This window comes from Silene latifolia, chromosome 4 (genome assembly GCF_048544455.1).
Source record: "Silene latifolia isolate original U9 population chromosome 4, ASM4854445v1, whole genome shotgun sequence".
In the NCBI taxonomy this organism is placed as follows: domain Eukaryota; kingdom Viridiplantae; phylum Streptophyta; class Magnoliopsida; order Caryophyllales; family Caryophyllaceae; genus Silene; species Silene latifolia.
The window spans coordinates 16814956-16836583 of NC_133529.1; the positions used below are offsets into that span (position 1 = coordinate 16814956).

Sequence of the window (21628 nt, forward strand, 5' to 3'; positions counted from 1 at the left end):
AGGGTCCACAAAAGGGACTTAAGAGTAGGAGATCTAGTCCTAAGAAAGTCGGCTGCAACAAACAAAGGAAATATCTATGGTAAAATGACGGCCAACTGGGAAGGACCCTACAAAGTGGTTGAAGAAATGAGGCCGGGACGACTCGGCCGACAGACATGGGGGAGTGCCTCCGATGAGCCACCGGAACACGGACAACCTTAGAAAATACTTCATATAGCGGCGGAGGTGTCCGAGACCGTTGTGGGCACCCCAACGCGTGATTATATCTAATGAAGAGTGATCCAAGTTTTCCATCAAAATGAAGAGTCCCCTCCGTAGTCGTACCAAGGTAGACGCCACGCCAAAGCCGGCGATCACCGCAATGGCGATTGATACTGCGAAAGCGACCAACATGCTTAGTAGACGCCACCGGCAAATCACTACAAATGCATTGATACTCGCGAAAGCGACCAACATGCTTAAGAACGTATGAGTACAGATTGAGAACGCATTGATCGCCGGCCAATCCGGGAGTGGCAGAGGAAGCGATCAATATGTCTATAGATATGAACGCTGTCGAGCCGTAACCTCGATTGCCTCGGCCAAAGACAGGAGTGACGGGGAACAACGACCGATACGCTAACATGTTCACAACGGCAGTTGGGAAGCGCAAATCTGACCGCCTCGGCTAAGACCGGGAGTGGAGGAGGAAGCGACCGACATGCCAACATGTTTAAAAACGTTTAAGTACAGTTGAGATACGCAATCTAACTGCCTCGGCCAGGCCGAAGGTAAAAACGAAAAAGCGCTCAATATGTTAAAAACGTAAGAAGACAACTCAATGGAGAATGAGATCAAAGCCTCGGCCAAGCCGGAGGCAAATAAACAAACTTTATTGAAAAATGTTTACAAGGCAAAACAAAGTCGACGGCCGTCCCCATAGGGAAAGCCTAAACACAACCTACCAAAGTTTATCAAAAAAAAAAAAAAAGAGAAGGTACAACAAAAGGTTACAAACATAAGACTTGAAGCGCCAAAAGGATGGCAGGGAGGAAAGGCTCAATAGTTGGCCCCGAACATTTGAAGGCCGTCGGAAAGGGCCGGGTGAATTTGGTGACGACCGCCCGTCTCCCTATGCTTCTTTGCCGCCACCCGGAAGAAAGAGGGGCAAAGATCACCAACGGTGGGCGGTCCAGAGGAAAGCTTGGTAGCTTCACTTGCCTTTGCCCTCTCAGCCTCCTCTCTGGCCTCCTTCACCTTAGCATCCCGGGCCGCCTTCTCCGCAGCCTCCTAAGCGGCCTTCGCCGCCTTCGCCTCATCCGCGGCCTTGGCCTCCGCAGCAGTGGCCTTCTCATCCAGAAGCCGGTCAAAATCTTGCCACGGGAAGGAGCCTTCAGAACGAGCTCTTTAATTGCATCCCTGGTAGCATCTTCACTTGGTCCCGATCGGGCACACATGTCGGGGATGATGACGGTCTTTGCGTCTCAATGTCCTTCTCCTCCGAGCAAGGACGGCCTTGGTGTTCCTATGCTCCTTCGCCTCACCGAATGCGAGTCTTCCATCTCTCCTTCGCTCAACCACGGCCTTATAGCCGCCCTCAAATTTGTCTTTGTCCTCCGCAGCCTTAGCGGCGTCGGCCTCCATGAGCCTCAACCTTGGCTCTCTCGGCTAGGACCGCCTTTTCGGCGTCCTCCTAAGCTTTCGCTCGGCGAGGAGGTCCTTCATGGCGGCCGGAAGTCCTCCCTCGACCTCTCGGCCTCCTTCTTAGCAAAGCGGCAAGCTTGAGCCTAAGTCGTTCAAGCGCAGGGCAGCTCGAGCCATGACCTTTTCTTGCTCCATAATATGAGCGCCGGCTAGTTCAGCCCACTTCACCAACCTCTTGGACAACCTTATGCCTTCCGCCGTAAGTCGAGCGGGGAAACCTTCGGGATGAGGAGTCGACGGTGACATTTCTATCGCCCGTCTCCGCACAAAGTTGCTTCTCCAATTGTCGTTCGGTGAGAGAACGATACCGGCGGCGACGGGCGATCTACAAAAATCCAGACAAAGCATCCATGTCAACATTCATCGACATATCAGAAAGCCTGTCATCAGGGACGCCTAGGGAACCTGCTAAATCCGAGCCATGGGTTAGATCCGTACCGGTCCTAGCCTTCTTGGGCAGAGGGCCGGCTGACCCCTTCTCTTTCCCCCGCCTCAATAAGCAGCAGCAGAGGCGCCTTTTCCTTCCTCTTATTTGAAGGAGGAGGACCCTCCACAACGGTGACCTCCTCTTTAACATCGACGACCACCTGCTCCTTTTGGACTACGGGGATTGAAGATTGAGCTAGAGTTGACGCCGTTGCCGCCGTAGACGTTGTTTTTGGTCTCCGGCGCGGCACGTTACCGCCAATTTCCGCTCGAGCCGCCGCCACATCCATTGCCTTCATCGCCTGCTCTATAAGCTCGTGCGGGGCGTGTCATGCGATCACGTGGCGCGGCCTTAGGATGCGGCTCAACAACTCTCCCGCCCGGTCGAGTCCCAACCTTTTTAGGATAGAGATGGAAAGATCCCGCCGAATCGATCCGCAAGAAACAAAGCAAGAGTTAAGTAAAAGAAGTAAACGGGGCAAAACGAAGCATAAAAAGCAAAATAGGGCCTCACACCAACCCCACTCACCCGGCCGAGGGCGCAGATGAGGCCGACGTGGCAAAGCGGCTCATCTTGAAGGACGATCTGCGTCGGGGGCATCCATCCCTTCGGCGTGCCATCCTTCTCAGCCTCGAACAGGCTCATTGCCCGCTCTTCGTCCTCCTGAAGATAGACCTTGTTGGCGTCCATCTTAAGCTAATTCCGGGAGACATATCTATCATGCTCCCCCTGACTCTCACACCGCAAGTTGACGCGGCTCGGGAAGGACCGGCGGTGGATAGTCCTCCCAAGCACCTCAACATATACCCACCGCCCCTTCCGGTCCTTGCAAGAGGTCAGCTTAGAGACGGTCCACGTAACCCGGCTCCGTCTCGCACGCTGTACCACCCCGTGCCACCTAGGGTAGTCTCGTCAAGATGATGAAGCCGCGGAACGGGGGTTAACCGTTAGGGCCTCCCCCTTAAAGAGACAAAGCCACACGAAGCCAATAATAGTCCTAATGGCCAACGGATGCAGTTGTGCCACGGCGACGTTCATGGCTTTGATTATGGCGGCGACGTGTTCATTAAGAGGAAATCGGAGCCAATACTTCGGATGTCCGATATACACGCCGTCTGACCTTCGGGAGGGCAACAGATCGCCCGATCACCCTCGGGGACAACAATTCTATACCCCCGCCGAAGGAGTAATGGTCTTCAAAAAGATCGGGGACCGGAACAACTAGCGAACTTATTCGTCCAAACACGATCAGGATTGATCGAGCAGGCTTCGCCGTGCCACGAATAACGCGGCCTCCGAGCCTCGGATTGGGTCTCTTCATCATCATCATCATCGAAACCCTCCAAAAATTTCTCCTCAATTTCAGGAGAAGGCGACTTGGGACCCCAAACCCTATCGGGGTGACAACCAGTGGCTCCTGTTCATCAGACGCGACAGTTCGCCGCCCCCGCCGCAGAGGTACTTGGGTTGAGCATCAGCAGAAGACATGGTGACAACAATTATTTAAACAAGTAAAAAGTTGGGAAAAATTTGTTTGTTTACCTTGGAAGAAAGTGTTACGCCGAGTAACGCTTTGAAGACTAGAGAGAAATTTCTTCGTAAAAGCTAAGAGAGAGGAAATTTTTTGAGAAAATGAAGTTTGATGGCCAAAATGAGGGGATAACTGCTCTATTTATAGAGAAAAACCCATTCAGTGGACCAATCAGAGCAAAGCCCATGAAACGTCCACCAATCAATGCCAAGCCACGTGTCAAGCATGCAGCCACGAAATGTCAATCGACATACAGTTACCAATCTTCTTCGACACGCTCCTTGGTATCTACTTACCACCGGCCAGCTGATCATCCAAGCTTGGCAGCACCGGCCGGGGGCAATCAAAAGCAAACGGCACTCTCAACCTTGGTCTCGGCCAGTGCCATTTTCTTTTCCACATCGGATGTCCATTACACAACCATGTGGAGGAGGGATATGGTACGGCCTGAACAGAACCAAGCCGAGGAAGAAGAAGCCAGGAAAGAAGTTCAACTTGCTCAGAATACGCTCAACACTCATCGAAGGTCCATACCACGGCATAGACTACGCTGGGGGCAAATTGATGGGGCATATTCTGCACCCGCTGACCGAGTCAACATATTGAGCAAGGTCAAAGCCAAAAGACAGCAAGTCAACGTATTAGACGAGCCTAACCACGCGCACTGTCGGCTACTGTCGCTTGGGTCTCGGCTAGGCAACTAGCCAGCCGGGAGGCATATCCGCGTACTCACATCCAGTCCCCTCGGCATGGAGTCAACCAGGCCAGCCGGCCTGCCATGGGTCCCTCGGCCGAGGGTAGAACAGTCTTTCCACCTGCTAGTCACTTGGCCACTACGTGACAAAAGGTGAAAGTCTATAAATACTCCTCAATTCTCATTGAGAGAACGATCCGAAAACTATCCAAAAACTCACTAATTAATCTGGTATAAAACTCCCTTATCTCTCTACAATATACTTTGCCAAGTTAACATACAACTCATCTCTTTAAGTTTACTGACTTGAGCGTCGGAGTGAGTACGCTCGGTAACAAGCCGAGACCTCAGTTTGTTCATCTTAAACAGGAAAGAGTGAAAGGAAGAGACAAGTCAAAGACATCATTCAACAAGCTTACGTGGTCATAATCCTGCTCCGGAATTACACCCGGAACACTTTCCTTATTATCAGTCAACTGATCCAGCAACATAAACATTATTATTCTTATAAATTATTCCATCCATCACTTTATATCTTTCCAACAATATTAGAACTAGATACCTACACTACTAAATCTTCAGGCCGGATCCTTTCAGGAGAATTCAGGCTAAAACAGTTTTGAAATTCATTATAGGACTCTTGTTGTTGAAGGCTGCAGTACCACCTTCCGGATGAGCAGCCTGTTGTTTTTGATAATGATAATTTCATTGACGACGTTGTAGATAAATCATCGATGGGAGTATCACAGTTTTTGAATTGGATGGGCTGTAACAGTTCTGAACAATGGGATATGCAGGTTGCAAAAGAATTGTTATATTGTAAATTCCCAACTAAATTTGTTTGGAAGAAGAAGGAGCGGCAATGGAGTCTTAGAAAAAAAGGGTTTACGATTGGTAGGTTGGTTCACGTCCCACCGAACTGCGGAGAGCCGTATTTTATGAGAATCGTGTTGAATCACGTTAAGGGTCCCAAGTGTTTTGAGGACATCAAGACCGTCGACGAAGTTGTCTGTCCGACATTTAGAGAAGCGTGTTATAAATTAGGCTTAATTGGTGATGACAGAGAGTATTTTGATGCGATAAAACAAGCTGCAGATTGGGGGTCTGGATTCTACCTTCGGAACCTTTTTTCGACTTATTACAGTCTGGTACTTTGTCTATGTCGACCACAGTTTGGGAAGAAACCTGGCAGCTTCTTTCCGACGATATCCTTTATAGGTAACGCAAACTTCTTAAAAATCCAGGTTTGTCTTTTATATCACTCTACATTTATGGCTCCCTTGATTAGAAAAGTTTTTAATAACGGGTCATTTGTTTACTTTTTCACTCTATGTCTCATTATATTTATACTTCTGCAACATCTATTTATCGATCAACAATATATGCAACTTTTTTCCCTATATCAGCCTTACAACTGACTGATGAATAGTTGAAAAATTATGCTCTTATGGATATTGAAAGTTCTCTTCAATTAAATGGGGGTAACCTAACTAGATTTCAAGGTATGCCTCTTTCAGATTTTTCACCAACGAAACACGTTAGTAATGGATGCATTGTCGTACGACAAACAGTCACTGAGGGAATAAAATGAGCGTCAGCTATCTTCAATGACTGATGAACAAAGGTCGGTGTACAATGAAATAATAGACGCTGTTTAAAGTAATAGAGGAGGGGTGTTCTTTATTTATGGATATGGCGGAACTGGGAAGACATTCATTGGCGTTCTTTGTGTGCTGGCATAAGAAGTAAGGGAGAAATTGTTGTAGCAGTTGCATCAAGCGGAATTGCAGCAACCTTGATACCTGGTGGTGTAACAGCTCATTCGAGATTAAGCATTCCGCTCAACGTGAATGAGGACTCTACTTGCTCTCGAATTAAGCCTGGTGGTGATTTAACTGAACTTTTGATAAGGGCCAAACTCATAATATGGGATGATGCACCTATGACTCACAAACATAGCTTCGAGGCTGTTGATAAAAGTTTGAAAGATGTAATGCGCGTTGTGATGAACGAGAGAAATGCCGACCGTTTGGAGGTAAGGTGGTAGTATTCGGGAAAGATTTTCGCCAAACTCTACCGGTTGTCTCCAAAGGAAGTAGAGCAGACATTGTGCGTGCATCTCATTGTTCATCGTATTTGTGGCCTTCCTGCAAGGTATTCTTCCTTAATAACCATACCAATATATATGTCTAACAACGTTATTAGTTACAACGATTTTTAAAAATTAAATATATAAATATAATATTTTAATTTGTCCAGGTGCTTAGACTGACAAAGAACATGTGTTTGCAAGTTGGAAGGACAAGCGACAATGTTGACGACATAAGAAAATTCTCAGAGTGGATCTTGGAAATTGGAGATGGTTTAGTGGGCTGTGAAAATGACGGGGAAGTCGATCTACAATTCCCAGACGACTTACTCATTCAACAGGTGGCGGATCCGATTGCATCAATAGTAAATGTCACGTATCCGGATCTACAAAGCCGGTTGTGGAACCCAGATTACCCCCAAGAAAGGGCAATCCTCGCCCCTACTCACAAGATAGTTGAAGCGGTAAATAACTACGTGTTGTCGAAAATTGATGAGGTTATATATCTAAGCTCCGATGAAGTTTCTAGCGATGATAGAGGCATGGGTGACCCTGACCTTCACTCTATCGAATACCTCAATAGTATCAAATGTTCCGGACTCCTGAATCATCAATTGAAGTTGAAGGTCGGTGCTATGGTGATGCTTCTCAGGAACATTGATCAATCACGCGGTTTATGTAATGGTACACGATTAATTGTGACTGATTTAGCGCTACGCGTGATTAGATGTACGGTTTTAACAGGTAGTCATAAAGGTGATCACGTGCATATTGCTCGACTAACACTGACTCCGTCGGACTTCAGTAAATTCCCGGTACGTTTTAGCAGAAGGCAATTCCCCATCGCGGTCTGTTTTGCCATGACACTATAAACAAGAGTCAAGGACAATCTTATCTCAGGTCAGCATCTACCTTCCAAGACCAGTTTTTAGTCATGGACAGCTTTACGTAGCGATTTCCAGAGTTACAAGAAAAGAAGGTTTGAAACTTTTGATTTGTGATAGTAATAAGGTTAAATCAAATACAACAACTAATGTAGTCTACCATGAAATTTTCCAATATTTGGAATGGTATTAGACTATTTTCGTTAAGTCTGCAGTTATGTTTCTTCAATTTGATTGTAAACTCTTTTCAAATTTGACAATTATTTCCATTTTATAGCGATATTTATAGTGGTTGCTTTTTGTTATTTTCCATACATTGCATTTATTATATACTATATACTATGTTTCATGTCAAAACACCGAATTTGTGCGTTGATATCACATATTTAAAACATGTGCAAGTTTCAATCCCTAGCAAATTTAGCACTGTTTTACTCTATTATCAATAAAAAAGAAATAGAATATAAAATATTCATGTATATTACTTAACATTCTTTAAATATTATAGTGATATCAATGACTATAAATTCATACCCGTGCAAATTGCACCGGATGAAAACTATTATAAAATAAAATAAAAAACTTTATATTTTATTTTCAGAAGTTTGAGTCATATAATATTTTTATTTAATTGTTTTCAATCGCCATTTTTTTGTCCCATAATTATTGCTGCTACTGATTATTATTCATAAATAATTTGATAATAGTTGACTAAAAATTGACCCGAACGTGAAATGACCGGCTCGACCCGAAGTCTACCAACCCAAAATTGATACGACTCGATCTGACCCGACTTGAAGCCATCTCGATTAACCCGCTTACCAGTGGTTTTGATTTTGCAGGAAGACTTAGGGGTCGTTTGGTTCACTACTTAGGAATGAAATGGATTGGATTGAGAAACCATAGGAGTATGGGGTTCCAATTCCATACTTTCCAAAACATGTTTGGTTCATTAGAAAAATAAACATGAAGGAATGAAGTTTGAATCCATGGGGAGGAGGTGGGTATGGGATTTCAAGGGGTTGGGGTGGAATTCGAATCCATCGGGATTCTAACTCCATTCCAAAATACCCCAACCAAACACTAAATGACTAGAATTCATTCAATTCCATTCCAAACCTCCCAACCCAACACCTCTTTATATTCTCCTTCTTTCTTTTTCCTTTTTTTTGTAAGAAATACGTTGTTTAACCACATGTCCATAACTCCACTAGTAGGTTTCATTTTAGACGATCTATTTCGTCTGAGAGTTTTATATTACCATTTTTAAATGGTAAAATATGGTCATGGATGGGAGTACCCAAAAAAATGTTCAAAGATGACCATAAAAACGGTCACATAAAGGCTAAAGCTCATGTGAGGCCTTCAAACAAAATACACCATTTAAAATGAGAATTTGTGCAACTCTACCGTCCATACTACCGTTTGCTTTACTATTTTTTTCTTTTTTCTTTTTTATATTTTTGTTAAGAAATAATTTGTATGTCTTTTAAATTTTAGGAGACGATATGGAATTTTTCAAGACAAGCAAATCGCAGGAGGATAGCAAGGAGTACTTGGTGACGGTCGATCAAGCCAATCACCAGGGGCGTCCTAAAGTAAATGGGAGGCCCGTGACCACAAAAATATGAGGCCCTAAACATGAACATACAAGTGCATTATACGTCGAGGTTTGTATTGAATTTCATCAATAAAACTTATAAATTCGGTGGCCAAATCCAAGGCGTCTTGTTCGCCGCTTTGTGGTTGCCCGTGGCCTTTAGACACCTCTGCCAATCACACAACAGATAATGGAGTCAAACACGTCATCTTTCCTCCTATAACGAGTCCCTTTGCTTTGTCATGAATAAATTGCCGAGGACATATGTGAACTGCTGGTGATAAGAAGTCGAAGGTTCATCAGTTCTTATTAATATTCTGTTCATCACATCATGAAGACATTGGCACCGTGCCACCTTTGGCAAAATTGTTACAAGACTCTCCAGAATTATTGTTTTGCAATAAGAGTTATATAAGACGCTTTATACATTATTTCGGAAAAAAAAAAAAAAAAAAAAAAAAAAAAAAAGACGCTTTATACATGAATTTTTTTTTTTTTTAAGTGACAAAAAAAAGAGTCAGCATGGCAATTTAGTTAACTTTCATTGGTGGTTGACATCAAATCATTTTTACATAGTTTGATGACTTGGTGAGCTGGCTGGTGGCGTAAGAAAAAGCTGGTTAAAATTTGAGAGACAAACATACCAAAATTCATCTTCTCTTGCACCAAGTTATGTTAATGAGACAATCTACTCAATCTTCAAATCATCTCTTAATAAATGCTGTCCTTCGATCTAATCTTGTATTCAATCCACATTCATAAACCTTGTTTATCCCTTTTTCATCACAATTTCTTACAATTTGATAACCTAATTTTATTATTTTTACCATCAGTTTGAGCAAATTGGGTTCCAATCATTGTAATCATGTTATTATTTCTGCAATTGAGAACATGGGTTCTCATAATTTTCATGTTTTCAGCTACCCTTTTCAGGATTTCGTCTTATGAGACTGATTTCTTTGTTGCTAACAAAAAGTTGCTCATGAAAGAGAAAGTTCGACATATGTGAGTTTTTCTCAAAGTTGCAATTTTTTTTTTTTTGTATTTTTAGTTGAGTGGTTCGTAGAAATTGTTGTTACTCATTCCGTCTCATTTATTTGTTTACCTTTGATTAAAATACCGCTCACAAAGAAAAGGTAAACAATTGACTGGGACGGGGATGAAGGGGTATATTAAATTGAAATGTTTGCGCCCTTATGCTTAATTGTGGTAAATTAGAGCTTGGTATGTTTGTAACTTGTTGACATTTGATGATCAAATTTGAGCGTATAGAAATTGGCAATGGTTTGTCATTGTATGATCAATCATAGACTTCTACATTTAACTTTGTGGAGCCAATATGAATGCATTTCTAGTACTCCTTGTAGACTTGTAGTTGATATGCATTGCTTGAAAGACGTGCCTTTCTTTTGTTGCTATCGAAATTTGGTGTCAAACTGAGCTAATAATCTTGTAAGTCTGCCATATGCAAGCCTTCTTCAAGTTTTAAAATTGTTGTATTTCTGGATGAGTAGTGTTCGGGATTGCTCAATAACGGTTGAAGGATGTTTCCGCTTGTGCGCATTTGTTTTGATGGTATACCGTATATGCATTGGCCTATTTCATTCAGTCGAACTGTTTGAGCTTGCATGCTTTTATGTCGTGGGCTGAGCTTGGTTTTACTTTGAAGAGCGTTCTTCTTGTAGATTGCATGAATTGCTCAAAAGACTTGCCTTTCATTGTCACAGTTGGAATTTGGTGTCAATAGTCAAAATGAGCTATTAATCTTGTACTCTGTATTCTAAATGCCATTTTGGTAATAACTTCTTTGATTTTGTTTCAACATGCTTTAGGGACCACCTATGTTTAACTTCCACATGTTCTTGCCATTTCGAGCTTACGAGATGATTTCACATTTTATGTTCTTTTATCTTTCAGGTTCTATCACGCGTATGACAACTACATGAAATATGCATTTCCGGTTTGTGGAGTTCATTTAAGTTATTTCTGTAAATGTTACTTTGCTTAACAGAGTTGATTTTAGTTATGTGCTCTAATCTGAATTTCTTGCAGCATGATGAGCTGAAGCCTCTCACAAAAACTTTCACCGACTCCCTTAGTGAGTTGGGCAATCTTAGGGTAAGATTTCTGTAAAGATTGAAATTAGCTATCTGTTATTTCCTTGCACACGGTTGACTGTTGGTCTGCTTTTTCAGCTACAGAATTTGCCGCAAAACTACAATGGTTCTGCCCTTACACTTATCGAGTCATTATCCAGGTACATGCAGTTTATGCGTTTGTTTTTTCCGTAGTAAATTCTTTGTTTTTTACTTAGGTTCATGTTGTCTTTCAGTCTTGTCATTATGGGCAACAATACTGAGTTTGAAAAGGCAGTGGGATGGCTTTCTAAAAATCTAAACTTTGATGTGGATGCAAGGGTGAATTTGTTTGAGGTATGTTTCTCAGGCTATTGGGATTTGGGTGCTTTATAAACAGATGCGATTTTAGATACCCATGTTAAATAAAAGAATGGTTTCTCATACTCTGCGAGTGTAGTCATTAAACCCATTGCGCGTCAAAAATTGCTGCCCTTGGTTAATCACGCTTCTCTTTTTGCTCAATAAGGAAATGTGAAGGGTTGTACAATCGATACAAATGAATCAGGATAGTTTTTTGTTACCTACTTAATGGATTTAGTATCTTTGTTTTAACCTCTATTCTAACAAACATAGCAGCTCTAGTTCCTGTACTGTAAGTCTGTAAGAATGGATTAGTGGAGCAGATGTTGGGTCCTAAAAGGTAAAATCATGACTAGGGTTTGAAAACCACCATCATCGAAACTGCCGCTGTGGCTCTCCTTAGACCAAAATTAATGAGTAACGGAGTTTTCATGTGAGACATTCCATAAAATCACACATACTTCATCAACATGTCTACTAAGTTATTACTGTGGAGTTTTGGACGAAACTACTACTGCAGTCTTAGGCTATTTTGATCGGTGTGCATTGAAAGTTTATTGATTTTCTTCTCTTGATGACATTCTGTAGTGCAACATAAGAGTTCTTGGGGGACTTGTTTCTGCTCATATGCTTGCAACTGATTCTAGAAACAGGTTCACTCAAGGAAATTACAAGAATGAGTTGCTTAATCTCGCTGAAGACTTAGGGAGACGCTTTTTACCTGCATTCAGCACTCCAACAGGACTACCTTATGCATGGATCAATCTAAAGGTAATATGGCATTTTAAGTATAGGGTATCGCATTAGAAAGTTGTCTTTGTGAGTTTGGGTATTTGTCTGACTTGGAAGAGAGTATCTGTCTTTACCTTATCATCTCTATCACTACTTTATCGTGTTTGGTCCGCTGGATTTTCTATAGTTGACAAAGTACTTCGTTGAACTACTCAATGTTGATTTTTCTTTTGTAGACAATGTTTGGCTTTTTTGGATTTGCCTCTTCCTTCTATATTTCCGAATACTTTTTTGTTTGGCAAATCCCATGTTGTTTTTCCTGTGATGGATATGGGTATGGTTAGAGTTCTATCTAATGGGGCTACTGTCATGCTCCAAGTTCTTGTTAAATATGAAGGTTGATAGCTTTTGCTCCAATTTCTGTGACAGCACGGAGTAATGGAGAGCGAGACAACTGAAACAAGCACATCTTGTTGTGGTAAGGAGCTTATTTATACCTTGTAGTTCTGGGGAATTTCATGGAATCATTGATAATTTTTCCTTATTATAGTGCTCTCATCTCAGGATCCCTGATACTTGAAATGGGATCATTATCAAGATTGACTGGCGACCCACGTTATGAAGATGCTGCATTACGTGCACTGCGAAAGCTATGGAGCATGAGAAGCTCATTGAATTTGATGGGAACCACCCTGGATGTGGCAACTGGCGAATGGATAGAATATTCTGCTGGGATAGGCGCTGGTAGGTTCCCAATTTTACATCACACTCAGGATGGTATTCCGATTCTTCGTATAACCTTGTAACATTTGACGCTCCAACACGGGTTTGACTCTCGTATATTCTAACCATGTCTAGTTAATTTCACTGTTGGGATCTGAGGCAAATATCAATTGGTTTTCTCATTGCTAATTTCTGGTCTAGTGTAGGAGTTGATTCATTCTATGAATACTTAGCGAAAGCCTATATTCTTTTTGGAAAGGAAGAGTATTGGAGGATGTTTCACTCTGCATATGTTGCTGTTCAGAAATATTTCAGACACGGTGCATGGTAATACAGTCCGTATTCTTGTTAAAGTCATGGCATGTAGGAACAAAAACACAAAACAATCGTTGATGCATGAATTTCTCTGCTTGAGTAGGTATCATGAAGCTGATATGAGAACCGGACATGCAACTTACTGGCAACTTACAAGCCTCCAAGCATTTTGGCCTGGGCTTCAGGCAAGTTTCAAATGATGAATTGATGCTCATTTTTTGCACTGGCGGTTCCACCTATAAAAACTCGGTGTCCCCGACTCCCCGGACATCAAAAAAAAAATTTGTTTGCATTTTGTCCAATTTTCCTGATACAATTTTAATTTGTAATTTTTACTAAATAATAATCTCTAAATTTTTTTGTCTCCCCCACTAGTGTTTGGGACTACAGCTTTATTGACCTATCTCTTATTAGCTCTTCTACCATACATAGGTTCTTGTTGGAGATGTTGCAGCAGCAAACTCGTCTCATCGTGAGTTTTTTAAGGTTTGGGAGACATTTGGGGTTTTGCCAGAAAGGTATTGTGCCTTCAGGCTTCAGAGAACTCCACTTTACTTTGTTGTTGAGGTTAATGGCTATGACTAGGAGCTTCTGACATAATGTTCACTGATAACCGAGCAACTCAAATCGTTTTCAGGTATTTGCTTGACCTCCAAATGATGCATCCAACAGAAAAATATTATCCATTGCGCCCGGAATTGGCAGAATCTACATTCTACCTATATCAGGCAACCAAAGGTTGGCTAGAGATCTTAAGGCTTCAGTTTTACATGATAGTATTTATCTGGTCAGTTGAAGATGGGAGGGGATGGCATGCATTCGCTTTTCCCAGCTACATGTTTAGTTTTTCGATTGTGCAGCCTTGACTAAAATAAAACAGTCGTCAAAATGGGGTTATGGACATTTTGCCAAACTATTTACAAAAATTAGTCCATGTAGGCTTTTTTTTTCCCCAAGGTGTGGAGTGTCATGGCTTTCTAAAACGATTTCGCTGTATTCCTCGACAATCTATGCTCTTCACAAGTGATTCAGTGAAGTAACAGATTAAAAAAAAAATCTCAAACTTAATAGAATGAACATTATACATGATGTTCCTGATTTAATCACTCACGTTTGTTGTATGGAATGTGGGCTTTGTGTTCAGATCCATGGTACCTCCAAGTGGGTCAATCAATAGTGAACTCGCTGAATTTGTATACCAAAGTTGAAGGAGGTTTTGCAAGCGTTCGAGATGTAAAAACTATGGTATTGGAAGACCATCAGCACAGTTTTTTCCTCTCGGAAACGTACGTTTTTTCCCAGTCATGGTACAATTATGTGAATAATGATCTGTGGTACAAAATGTAATTTATCATGAGCTATCTGCAGATGCAAGTACCTGTATCTTCTTTTCGATGACTCCTTTTTACATGGTGAGAATTACATCTTCACAACTGAAGGTCACCCACTTCCTGTGCTTAATTCCTGGCACGATCGCCTTCCAGAAACGTATATGCTGTCTAACTATACTTTCATTCAGGTATATGACTTCACTTGTTTAACCTGTACTGCCCATTCAATGCTGGCCTCAAAGTGATTAAAGATAGACATCAAGTATTATCACCGAGCATTTTAACTCACCCTTCTTTACACAACAGGGAATAAATCAGGTGAGGCGTGCAAGTGCAATGTCACTCCAGATATGTCCTGCAACAACTTCAAACTCAGGCATACAAAACAATCAAGTGCATGAAAGCGTGTGCCACGTCCCCGATGCTCGGAGTGATCACAGATGCTCAAATGATGAAGATTGTGGAGTTGATGCAACATCATGCAGGTTGAGATCGTGCAGCATGGCTGGTTATTGTGGTGTATGGTTATATGTGTGAATAGTTATAGATCCAAGTTTTTGCTTGCTACAAATTTCAAGAGATGTAGTCAGGAATGTAGTTAAAGGGCGGCACTATACGATATAGTAGGTATCGTTATAGAGGTGAATATCTTTCAAATCATGTATAAACCATCAGTGTTAATTTGATCAAGTTACAAATTACTGTAATACAGGATACTTGTTTAAAAATAAAATCCTTTTTTTGGTGCCCAACTATTTCTACCACGCCCTGAGCCCTATGAATCTCTATGATCAATATTTGTTAATCTGTTACGTGATTGTGCTCGACTGCTTGTAAAGCGGTGGAGAAGAGATCTCGTTTGCAATGTGCGACATTATAACTTTGTACTCAGTATTAGTTTTATCAAAGTTGTTGGAGTACTTGGTATTTTTTTTTGGTGATAACATGCAAAATGCAAAAAGCAGTTAATTCTGCTGTAGGTGTTTAAAATAGAAGGAAAAAATGTCAGAAGTGGGATTTGAACCCACGCCCTCTCTCGAAGACCAGAACTTGAGTCTGGCGCCTTAGACCACTCGGCCATCCTGACTTGTTGTTTGTCAACCCAATGTTTTAGTTCATATCCAGTACACTTTTGCAATGACCTCAACTACAAGTCTCAAGTCTCAACCCAAAGTTTTTGTAGGTTGTCCTATTCATTGAATCCAACCAATCCAACATGCAAAATAAGTAGGAACAAATAAAGCATTTGAAATATGTATAAAATTCCATCTTATTAACCCACTTGCAAAACGTTAACCCGCTTATCCAAAAATTAATCATAACCTCAACTTATATTCAGTCAAATCCCGCATTTAATCACCTCTATTCCTCCCACAAATAAAAAATAAAAATAAAAACAATTATTCAAACAAATTAAGCTCGATTTAATACTCGAGCAATTTTCAAGCGAACTCAAGCTTCAATTTTTTTAAGATCAAGAGAGTTCAAGTTGAACCTAAACTCGAGCCCAAAATCCCGATTCACATCATATCGGCTCGGTCACACGACTCACGCTCACGCTCACGCTCACGCCCCTTCATCAGCATTACTCCCGCATCGTTTAATTTCTCCCATTTGTGATCTTTCTCTTCGAAAAGCTTTAGATTGAAGGTCGATAATGGCGTCCTTGCTCAACAAAACTCAATTTTTCTCTCACCTCCGATCTTCTACTCAGGTACTTCTTCTTTCTCACTTTCTCTCTTTAGTCTCCTTCATATCGTCTCCTGATTACTTTCTTTCTCTATTTTCATTACTAATTCCTTTTTTTTGTATACAATTGAAGAACCCTAATTTATTCGCGCAACAGAGTCGCGGATTTCACATCGACCTCGGCGATCGTGAGAAAGCGGTCAATTTCTCTCCTTTTATCTCGATTGTGTTTTTTTTTTTTTTTGTGTGTATTTTGTTGGGTGATTGTTAATTAGTGATTGTTTTTAGTATATATCCAATGAAATTTGTCGAGATTATATCTGATGTTTGTATATGAACACTAATTTTCTTAGGAGTTCATGAGATTAACCCTGATTTCATAAAAATTGGGGCTAATTTTTTGAGTTAGTAGATTAATGGGTGTATGGTTATGGTTTATGCTTAAACATGGTTGTCGCCGTTATTTTAACATGACATGGTTTTTCGTAGAAGGAGAATTCTCTTGTTTTTGCTACCGATGCTTCGTACTTCTTGCCACATGCTGAGTAGGTCTGGTTCTATGGAAGCACATTGGTTACTGGCAGCGGCATGTTTGTTTTAGTAGAGGTCTAATTAGCTCACTGTTTTGGCTGCGATTGTTTACCCTTTTTGGGATTTTGTGGTCAGTGAGAATAGGGGGAGGGGAGAAGGAATGGGAGAGACAGAAACTTTGAAGCGACTAGTTGTTGACTAAATTGTTATGGTTTCCATAGTTATTTCTTCCATCGACATTTGATTGTGGCAGAAGTGAGGTTTGAGAGTGAAGTGGTCTTTATAGTGGCCGTTTGAATATTTCAACTTGGTGAGACTTGAGTTCAAATGGGCTGAAAATGAGGCATTTGACTAACCCATGAGGCTCTTCTGAACTAGGGTGAAATTGCATATATCCGATCCCACCTTACATTACCTAGGGTGAAATATATGTACATCTAGCACCCCTTGGAGGATGTTATAGGAACTTCTGAACTAGAGAAGATAGTATGACCGAGTAGCCTAGTCATCTAGGCTGAAAATAAGGGCAGAAGAAGTTTAGAACACTTATCACTACCAACATTTTTTGTAAAGCTTATGCCACTCACACCCTGTTGCACAAAAGATTTCCACAACGCCCCTCGCCCCTTCCTTTTATTTTCTTTGTTTACCGTTTCTCTGTTAGGATGTTTTAACTATTTGGGAGTTGCAACTTGCAACATACAATATAAGTTTTTCCTCTAACGCCCGTGGTTGTTTCACTTGTTAGAACTTTATTTCCTGTTACAAAAACTCTTAAACCTGGAACTTGTAGTCAAAAGTCAAAATTTGATACTCCAATCTTGACCATTAAACTGAAAAATGGCCCTTGATCAAATGGGGGCCAATCAAATGAAACAGAGGGTGTAATGCTCTTCTCTAGGTATGCTCTATTCTTTCTAGTGACGATCTTTCTCTGCCATGAGGTTGCATCAATTTTGGTTAAGAGTACAGACTTAAAACATGTGCATATGGGACTCTACCGTTTTTTTGTGTCGAATGAAGATCCTTGGCATTAAGCTCACATTGATTAATTAGCCACATTACTCTGTTAGATATCCTTGCATCATCTGATTTGTTTGTATTGATCTCATTGCAGCTTTTGGAAAAGGATCCAGCACTGAGTAAGTTCAAGTCACACAAGCAGAGTGTTAAGCGGATTAAAAGATTTGGTGATGTTCTCACTATCATTGTTGTGGCTGGTATGCTTCTACTTATATGAGTTCCTTGAGATAGTCTATTATTTTCTTCCTTTTTCCCTTTAATATTTGTGGGCCGATGACTTTTGTTGAGAGCCTGGATATGGTGATGAATCTTATGATGCACATACGTTTTCAATTTGTCTAGCAAAAAGTTCTTAGGAAAAATTATGAAACTTGTATCATTCGATGGTAGCTCATGAGGTTAGACCTGGCAAAAGATCGGGTGATCGGGTTGTGTCGGGTTCGAGTTCGTATCACGTGTAAACGGGTCACAAACCCTCCAACCCAAACCCGACCCAATTAAATCTCGTGTCGTGTACGTGTTGACCCACTTACATAAATGGGTCATCAAGCCTCGACCCTGACATGTTAATTTCGTGTCGGGTATTCGTGTCATGTCTATATTTGGAAAGTTTAAGTATATATATGTTTGATGGAGGATCAAGAAAGTTAAGATTAATTTAGTAACGTATTTGCTAAATCCCGCGCATAATTTTGCTATTTCCCGCGCACTTTGACTCTATTATTCCACCACTACCCTTAACCTTTACAAAAAAAAAAAAAAAAAAAAAACTACAGAGTAACATTCACTAACCATCCCCGACCACCCATCCCCAACCTCCGACGACCACGACCACCCTGCCTCGTCGACAAAACGGCAAACACCCGCGTGTCATCGATCTCCATCGTCGTCGACGGGAAACTGACCATTCCCCGGCGCGACTAAATCCCCTCCCCCATTCTCCCTTCCTCAACAGCCACAAACGGCCGTCAACCTTCCGTCGCCGACATCCTCTTCGCATCTCTCTCTCGTTGGCCAATGGTTGAAATTTGGGTGGGGCGTTAGTGATCCATCGAGGATACTTAATTGGATTTCTTATTCTTAGGGTTTTTGATTTGTCTTTCGACTTCCGTTGCCATTGACCCTCCTCCGCCGATGTCCCCTTCCCCTATCCCTGTCATCGGCCAATAGTGAAAACCAAGGTGAGGCGCTAGTGGTCATCGGGATAGTTAATTGGGGTTTTTTATTTTTAGGGTTTTTGATTTTTCTTTTTCATTGTGGGTGAAAAATATATTGACCTCATAAAGGACATGTATGAGGGGGCTACTGCAAGTGTTCGCACTAATGTTGGGAGAACGGAAGAATTTCCCATTACTATCGGGGTGCATCAAGGTTCCGCACTTGGTCCTTTTCTCTTTGCTATAGTTATGGATGAGTTGACAAGGGATATTCAGGACGACATCCCTTGATGTATGATGTTTGTTGATGATATTCTGTTGATTGATGAGACGAAAGAGGGGGTGGAGAGAAAGTTGGAATTGTGGAGGCAGATTTTAGAGACTCGCGGGTTTAGGCTGAGCAGGAGTAAGACTGAGTATTTGAGATGTGAGTTCACTAAAGTGGCGGGGTGGGGTTGAGATCGACAGAGGCGGGGAGTATTATTTTCGATGGGAATGTTGTTGAGGGGTCGGATTTCTTCAGATATCTAGGATCTATTATTCTAAAAGATGGGGAGTTAGACGGAGATGTGGCTCACAGAATTAAAACGGGATGGTTGAAATAGAAGAGTGCTTCAGGGTTTCTTTGCGATAAAGATATGCCCCGAAGATTAAAGGGAAAATTTTATCGCACGGCAATTAGGCCTGCCTTACTTTACGGTTCCGAGTGTTGGGCCGTGAAACATTGTCACATTCACACGCATGTTGAGGTGGATGTGCGGACATACAAGGAAAGATCGGTTAAGGAATGAGGTGATTAGGGAAAAGGTAAAAGTGGCGCCAGTAGAGGACAAGATGATGGAAAACCGACTAAGATGGTTTGGCCATGTGAGAAGGAGACCTATGGATGCACCAGTTAGGAGGCTCGAGACTTGGAGAACAGAAAAGTTCCCTAGAGGTAGAGGAAGACCGAGACAGACATGGTTGAGAGTGATAGAGCACGATATGAGATTTCTGGGGCTTGAGGAGAGTATGGTGACGGAGAGGGCACAATGGAGGGAAAAGATACATGTGGATTTTTAGTATTTGATGTTTTTTTGACATATTTAGTGTTTTTATTTAATTTAAAGAAATTAAATTATTTATTCTTCTCTCCTTTATTACACTTTTTTACCAACCACTTTCTTATAGATTTTACTTGGTTTACTTTTAAGGCATTCCGGATCCTTAATTCTATTTCGGTTTTTAAAATCGTTTTAATCTTTTCTCTCAATTTAAATTTTAAGTTTTTATAAAAGAAATCCGGAATTCGATTTTAAAACCCCTAAGTTTACCTTGACTTTCCATTACATTTTCGTTCCTCCCTTTTGTTTTTCATTTTCCCTTTTTATTCGCATTTTGAGGCGTGCGTTCACCTATGGACGGTTCGAAAGAATGATTCATGTCAGCCGACCCCAAATCATTTTGGGATCAAGGCTCTGATGTTGTTGTTGTTGTATTGTGGGTGAAAAATGAAAGGGGTAAATTTGGAATAAAGTAGAAAAATGCGCCGGAAATAGTAAAATTGTGCGCGGGATTTAGCACGTCCCTTTAGTAAACAAGTCATTCGTATCGGGTTCCTGTTTAGAGAGCTCAACCCAAACTGAGCCCAATTAAATATTGTGTCGCGTTCGTGTCGACTCACTTACATAAATGGATCATTAAGCCTCAACCCAAACCCGTTAATTTCGTGTCGGGTTCGTGTCGTGTCATTTATTGCCAGCTCTACGTGATGTGTTATAACTCGAATATACCCTTTGACTCTTGTGCAGGCTGTTGCTATGAGATCTACGTTAAGGCAACAACGCGGGCAGAAGCTAGGAAACAAGAATAATCTACTCAGCTTATATACGTAATTGATCGAGCATGTGTTTTGTCGCATTTCTGCCATTTTTTACTGGAGCTATCTAGACATCTAGTTGGATGTTTGTTTTGTGCCACATTGATGAATAAGAAACCATGCTTGTAGAACACAACTCAATTTGCTTTGTGGTATTATTACATCTGTAGTTCTAATCTTTGATTGCTTTCAAGCGAAACTATAATATATTCTGGGTTGAAGATGTCTTATAAGTTCTTATTAATTCGTTATAAAACTGAGAGACAAGGATAATTCAATGATAAGGAGTTTACAACCCATGTTTCATTTTCTGATGACTTAATCGGCTAAGAGACAAGGATAATTCAAAGATTGGTAAACCTCAAACTGAACATAAACTCGAGCCCAAATTCTAAAGCGGTCAATTTCTCTCCTTTTATCTCGATTGTGGTTTTGTTTTTTGTATATTTTGTTGGGCGATTGTTAATTAGTGATTGTTTTTTTTAGATATCCAATAAAATTTGTCGAGATTATATCTGATGTTTGTGTATGAACACTAATTTTCTTTCATAAAAATTGGGGCTAATTTTTTGAGTTAGTAGATTAATGGGTGTATGGTTGTGGTTTATGCCGTTATTTTAACATGACACGATTTGTCGTCTTGTTTTTGGTACCGATGTTTTGTACTTGTTGCCATTTGCTGAGTTGGTCTGATTTTATGGAAGCACATTACGTTTGTTTTGGTACCGATGTCTAATTAGCTCACTACTTACTTTGGCTGCGGTCATTTCTCCTTTTTGAGATTTAGTAGTTACAATGAGAAAGGAGAGGGGGAAGCAGGAATGGCAAAGACAGAGACTTTCTAAGAGGAGTTCACGAGTTAATGTCTTAGATGTCATACTTATTTCTTCCACCAAATTTGATTGTACCAGAATTCATGATGC

At 41.2% G+C, this 21628-nt stretch overlaps 3 protein-coding genes and 1 non-coding gene across 4 annotated transcripts; 3 read left to right on the plus strand and 1 right to left on the minus strand.

The window, feature by feature from the left end:
* Positions 1 to 361: 361 nt before the first annotated feature.
* LOC141651143 (uncharacterized) lies at positions 362 to 7296 on the plus strand. Its single transcript, XM_074458865.1, has 5 exons — positions 362 to 466; positions 4995 to 5483; positions 5765 to 5837; positions 6102 to 6370; positions 6595 to 7296. Exons 1-5 carry the CDS (start codon positions 362 to 364, stop codon positions 7294 to 7296), a joined length of 1638 nt encoding a protein of 545 aa, XP_074314966.1.
* A 2171-nt stretch (positions 7297 to 9467) lies between these two features.
* On the plus strand, positions 9468 to 15199 carry LOC141653118 (alpha-mannosidase I MNS5). Its single transcript, XM_074460770.1, has 15 exons — positions 9468 to 9913; positions 10826 to 10868; positions 10961 to 11026; positions 11104 to 11165; positions 11241 to 11340; positions 11935 to 12117; positions 12508 to 12556; positions 12643 to 12822; positions 13008 to 13128; positions 13220 to 13301; positions 13549 to 13634; positions 13754 to 13854; positions 14261 to 14402; positions 14485 to 14635; positions 14754 to 15199. Exons 1-15 carry the CDS (start codon positions 9774 to 9776, stop codon positions 14982 to 14984), a joined length of 1737 nt encoding a protein of 578 aa, XP_074316871.1. The 5' UTR covers positions 9468 to 9773; the 3' UTR covers positions 14985 to 15199.
* A 251-nt stretch (positions 15200 to 15450) lies between these two features.
* TRNAL-CAA (transfer RNA leucine (anticodon CAA)) lies at positions 15451 to 15534 on the minus strand. Its single transcript has one exon. It is a non-coding gene; the product is annotated as a tRNA-Leu (tRNA).
* Positions 15535 to 15969: 435 nt separating this feature from the next.
* LOC141653119 (succinate dehydrogenase subunit 7A, mitochondrial-like) lies at positions 15970 to 20928 on the plus strand. Its single transcript, XM_074460771.1, has 4 exons — positions 15970 to 16161; positions 16270 to 16335; positions 17785 to 17887; positions 20638 to 20928. Exons 1-4 carry the CDS (start codon positions 16105 to 16107, stop codon positions 20697 to 20699), a joined length of 288 nt encoding a protein of 95 aa, XP_074316872.1. The 5' UTR covers positions 15970 to 16104; the 3' UTR covers positions 20700 to 20928.
* Positions 20929 to 21628: the final 700 nt, after the last annotated feature.

Bases quoted from the DNA above. Each gene is read 5' to 3' on its own strand.
- LOC141653119 (XM_074460771.1), top strand. From the start codon at position 16,105: ATGGCGTCCTTGCTCAACAAAACTCAATTTTTCTCTCACCTCCGATCT. The intron at 16,162-16,269 runs GTACTTCTTCTT...ATACAATTGAAG, and splicing joins ACCTCCGATCTTCTACTCAG to AACCCTAATTTATTCGCGCA. The intron at 17,888-20,637 runs GTATGCTTCTAC...ACTCTTGTGCAG, and splicing joins CACTATCATTGTTGTGGCTG to GCTGTTGCTATGAGATCTAC.
- LOC141651143 (XM_074458865.1), top strand. From the start codon at position 362: ATGGCGATTGATACTGCGAAAGCGACCAACATGCTTAGTAGACGCCAC. The intron at 467-4,994 runs GTATGAGTACAG...TGAAGGCTGCAG, and splicing joins CGACCAACATGCTTAAGAAC to TACCACCTTCCGGATGAGCA. The intron at 5,838-6,101 runs GTATGCCTCTTT...AAATTGTTGTAG, and splicing joins TAACCTAACTAGATTTCAAG to CAGTTGCATCAAGCGGAATT.
- LOC141653118 (XM_074460770.1), top strand. From the start codon at position 9,774: ATGTTATTATTTCTGCAATTGAGAACATGGGTTCTCATAATTTTCATG. The intron at 13,129-13,219 runs GTAATACAGTCC...CTGCTTGAGTAG, and splicing joins TATTTCAGACACGGTGCATG to GTATCATGAAGCTGATATGA. The intron at 14,403-14,484 runs GTACGTTTTTTC...AGCTATCTGCAG, and splicing joins AGTTTTTTCCTCTCGGAAAC to ATGCAAGTACCTGTATCTTC.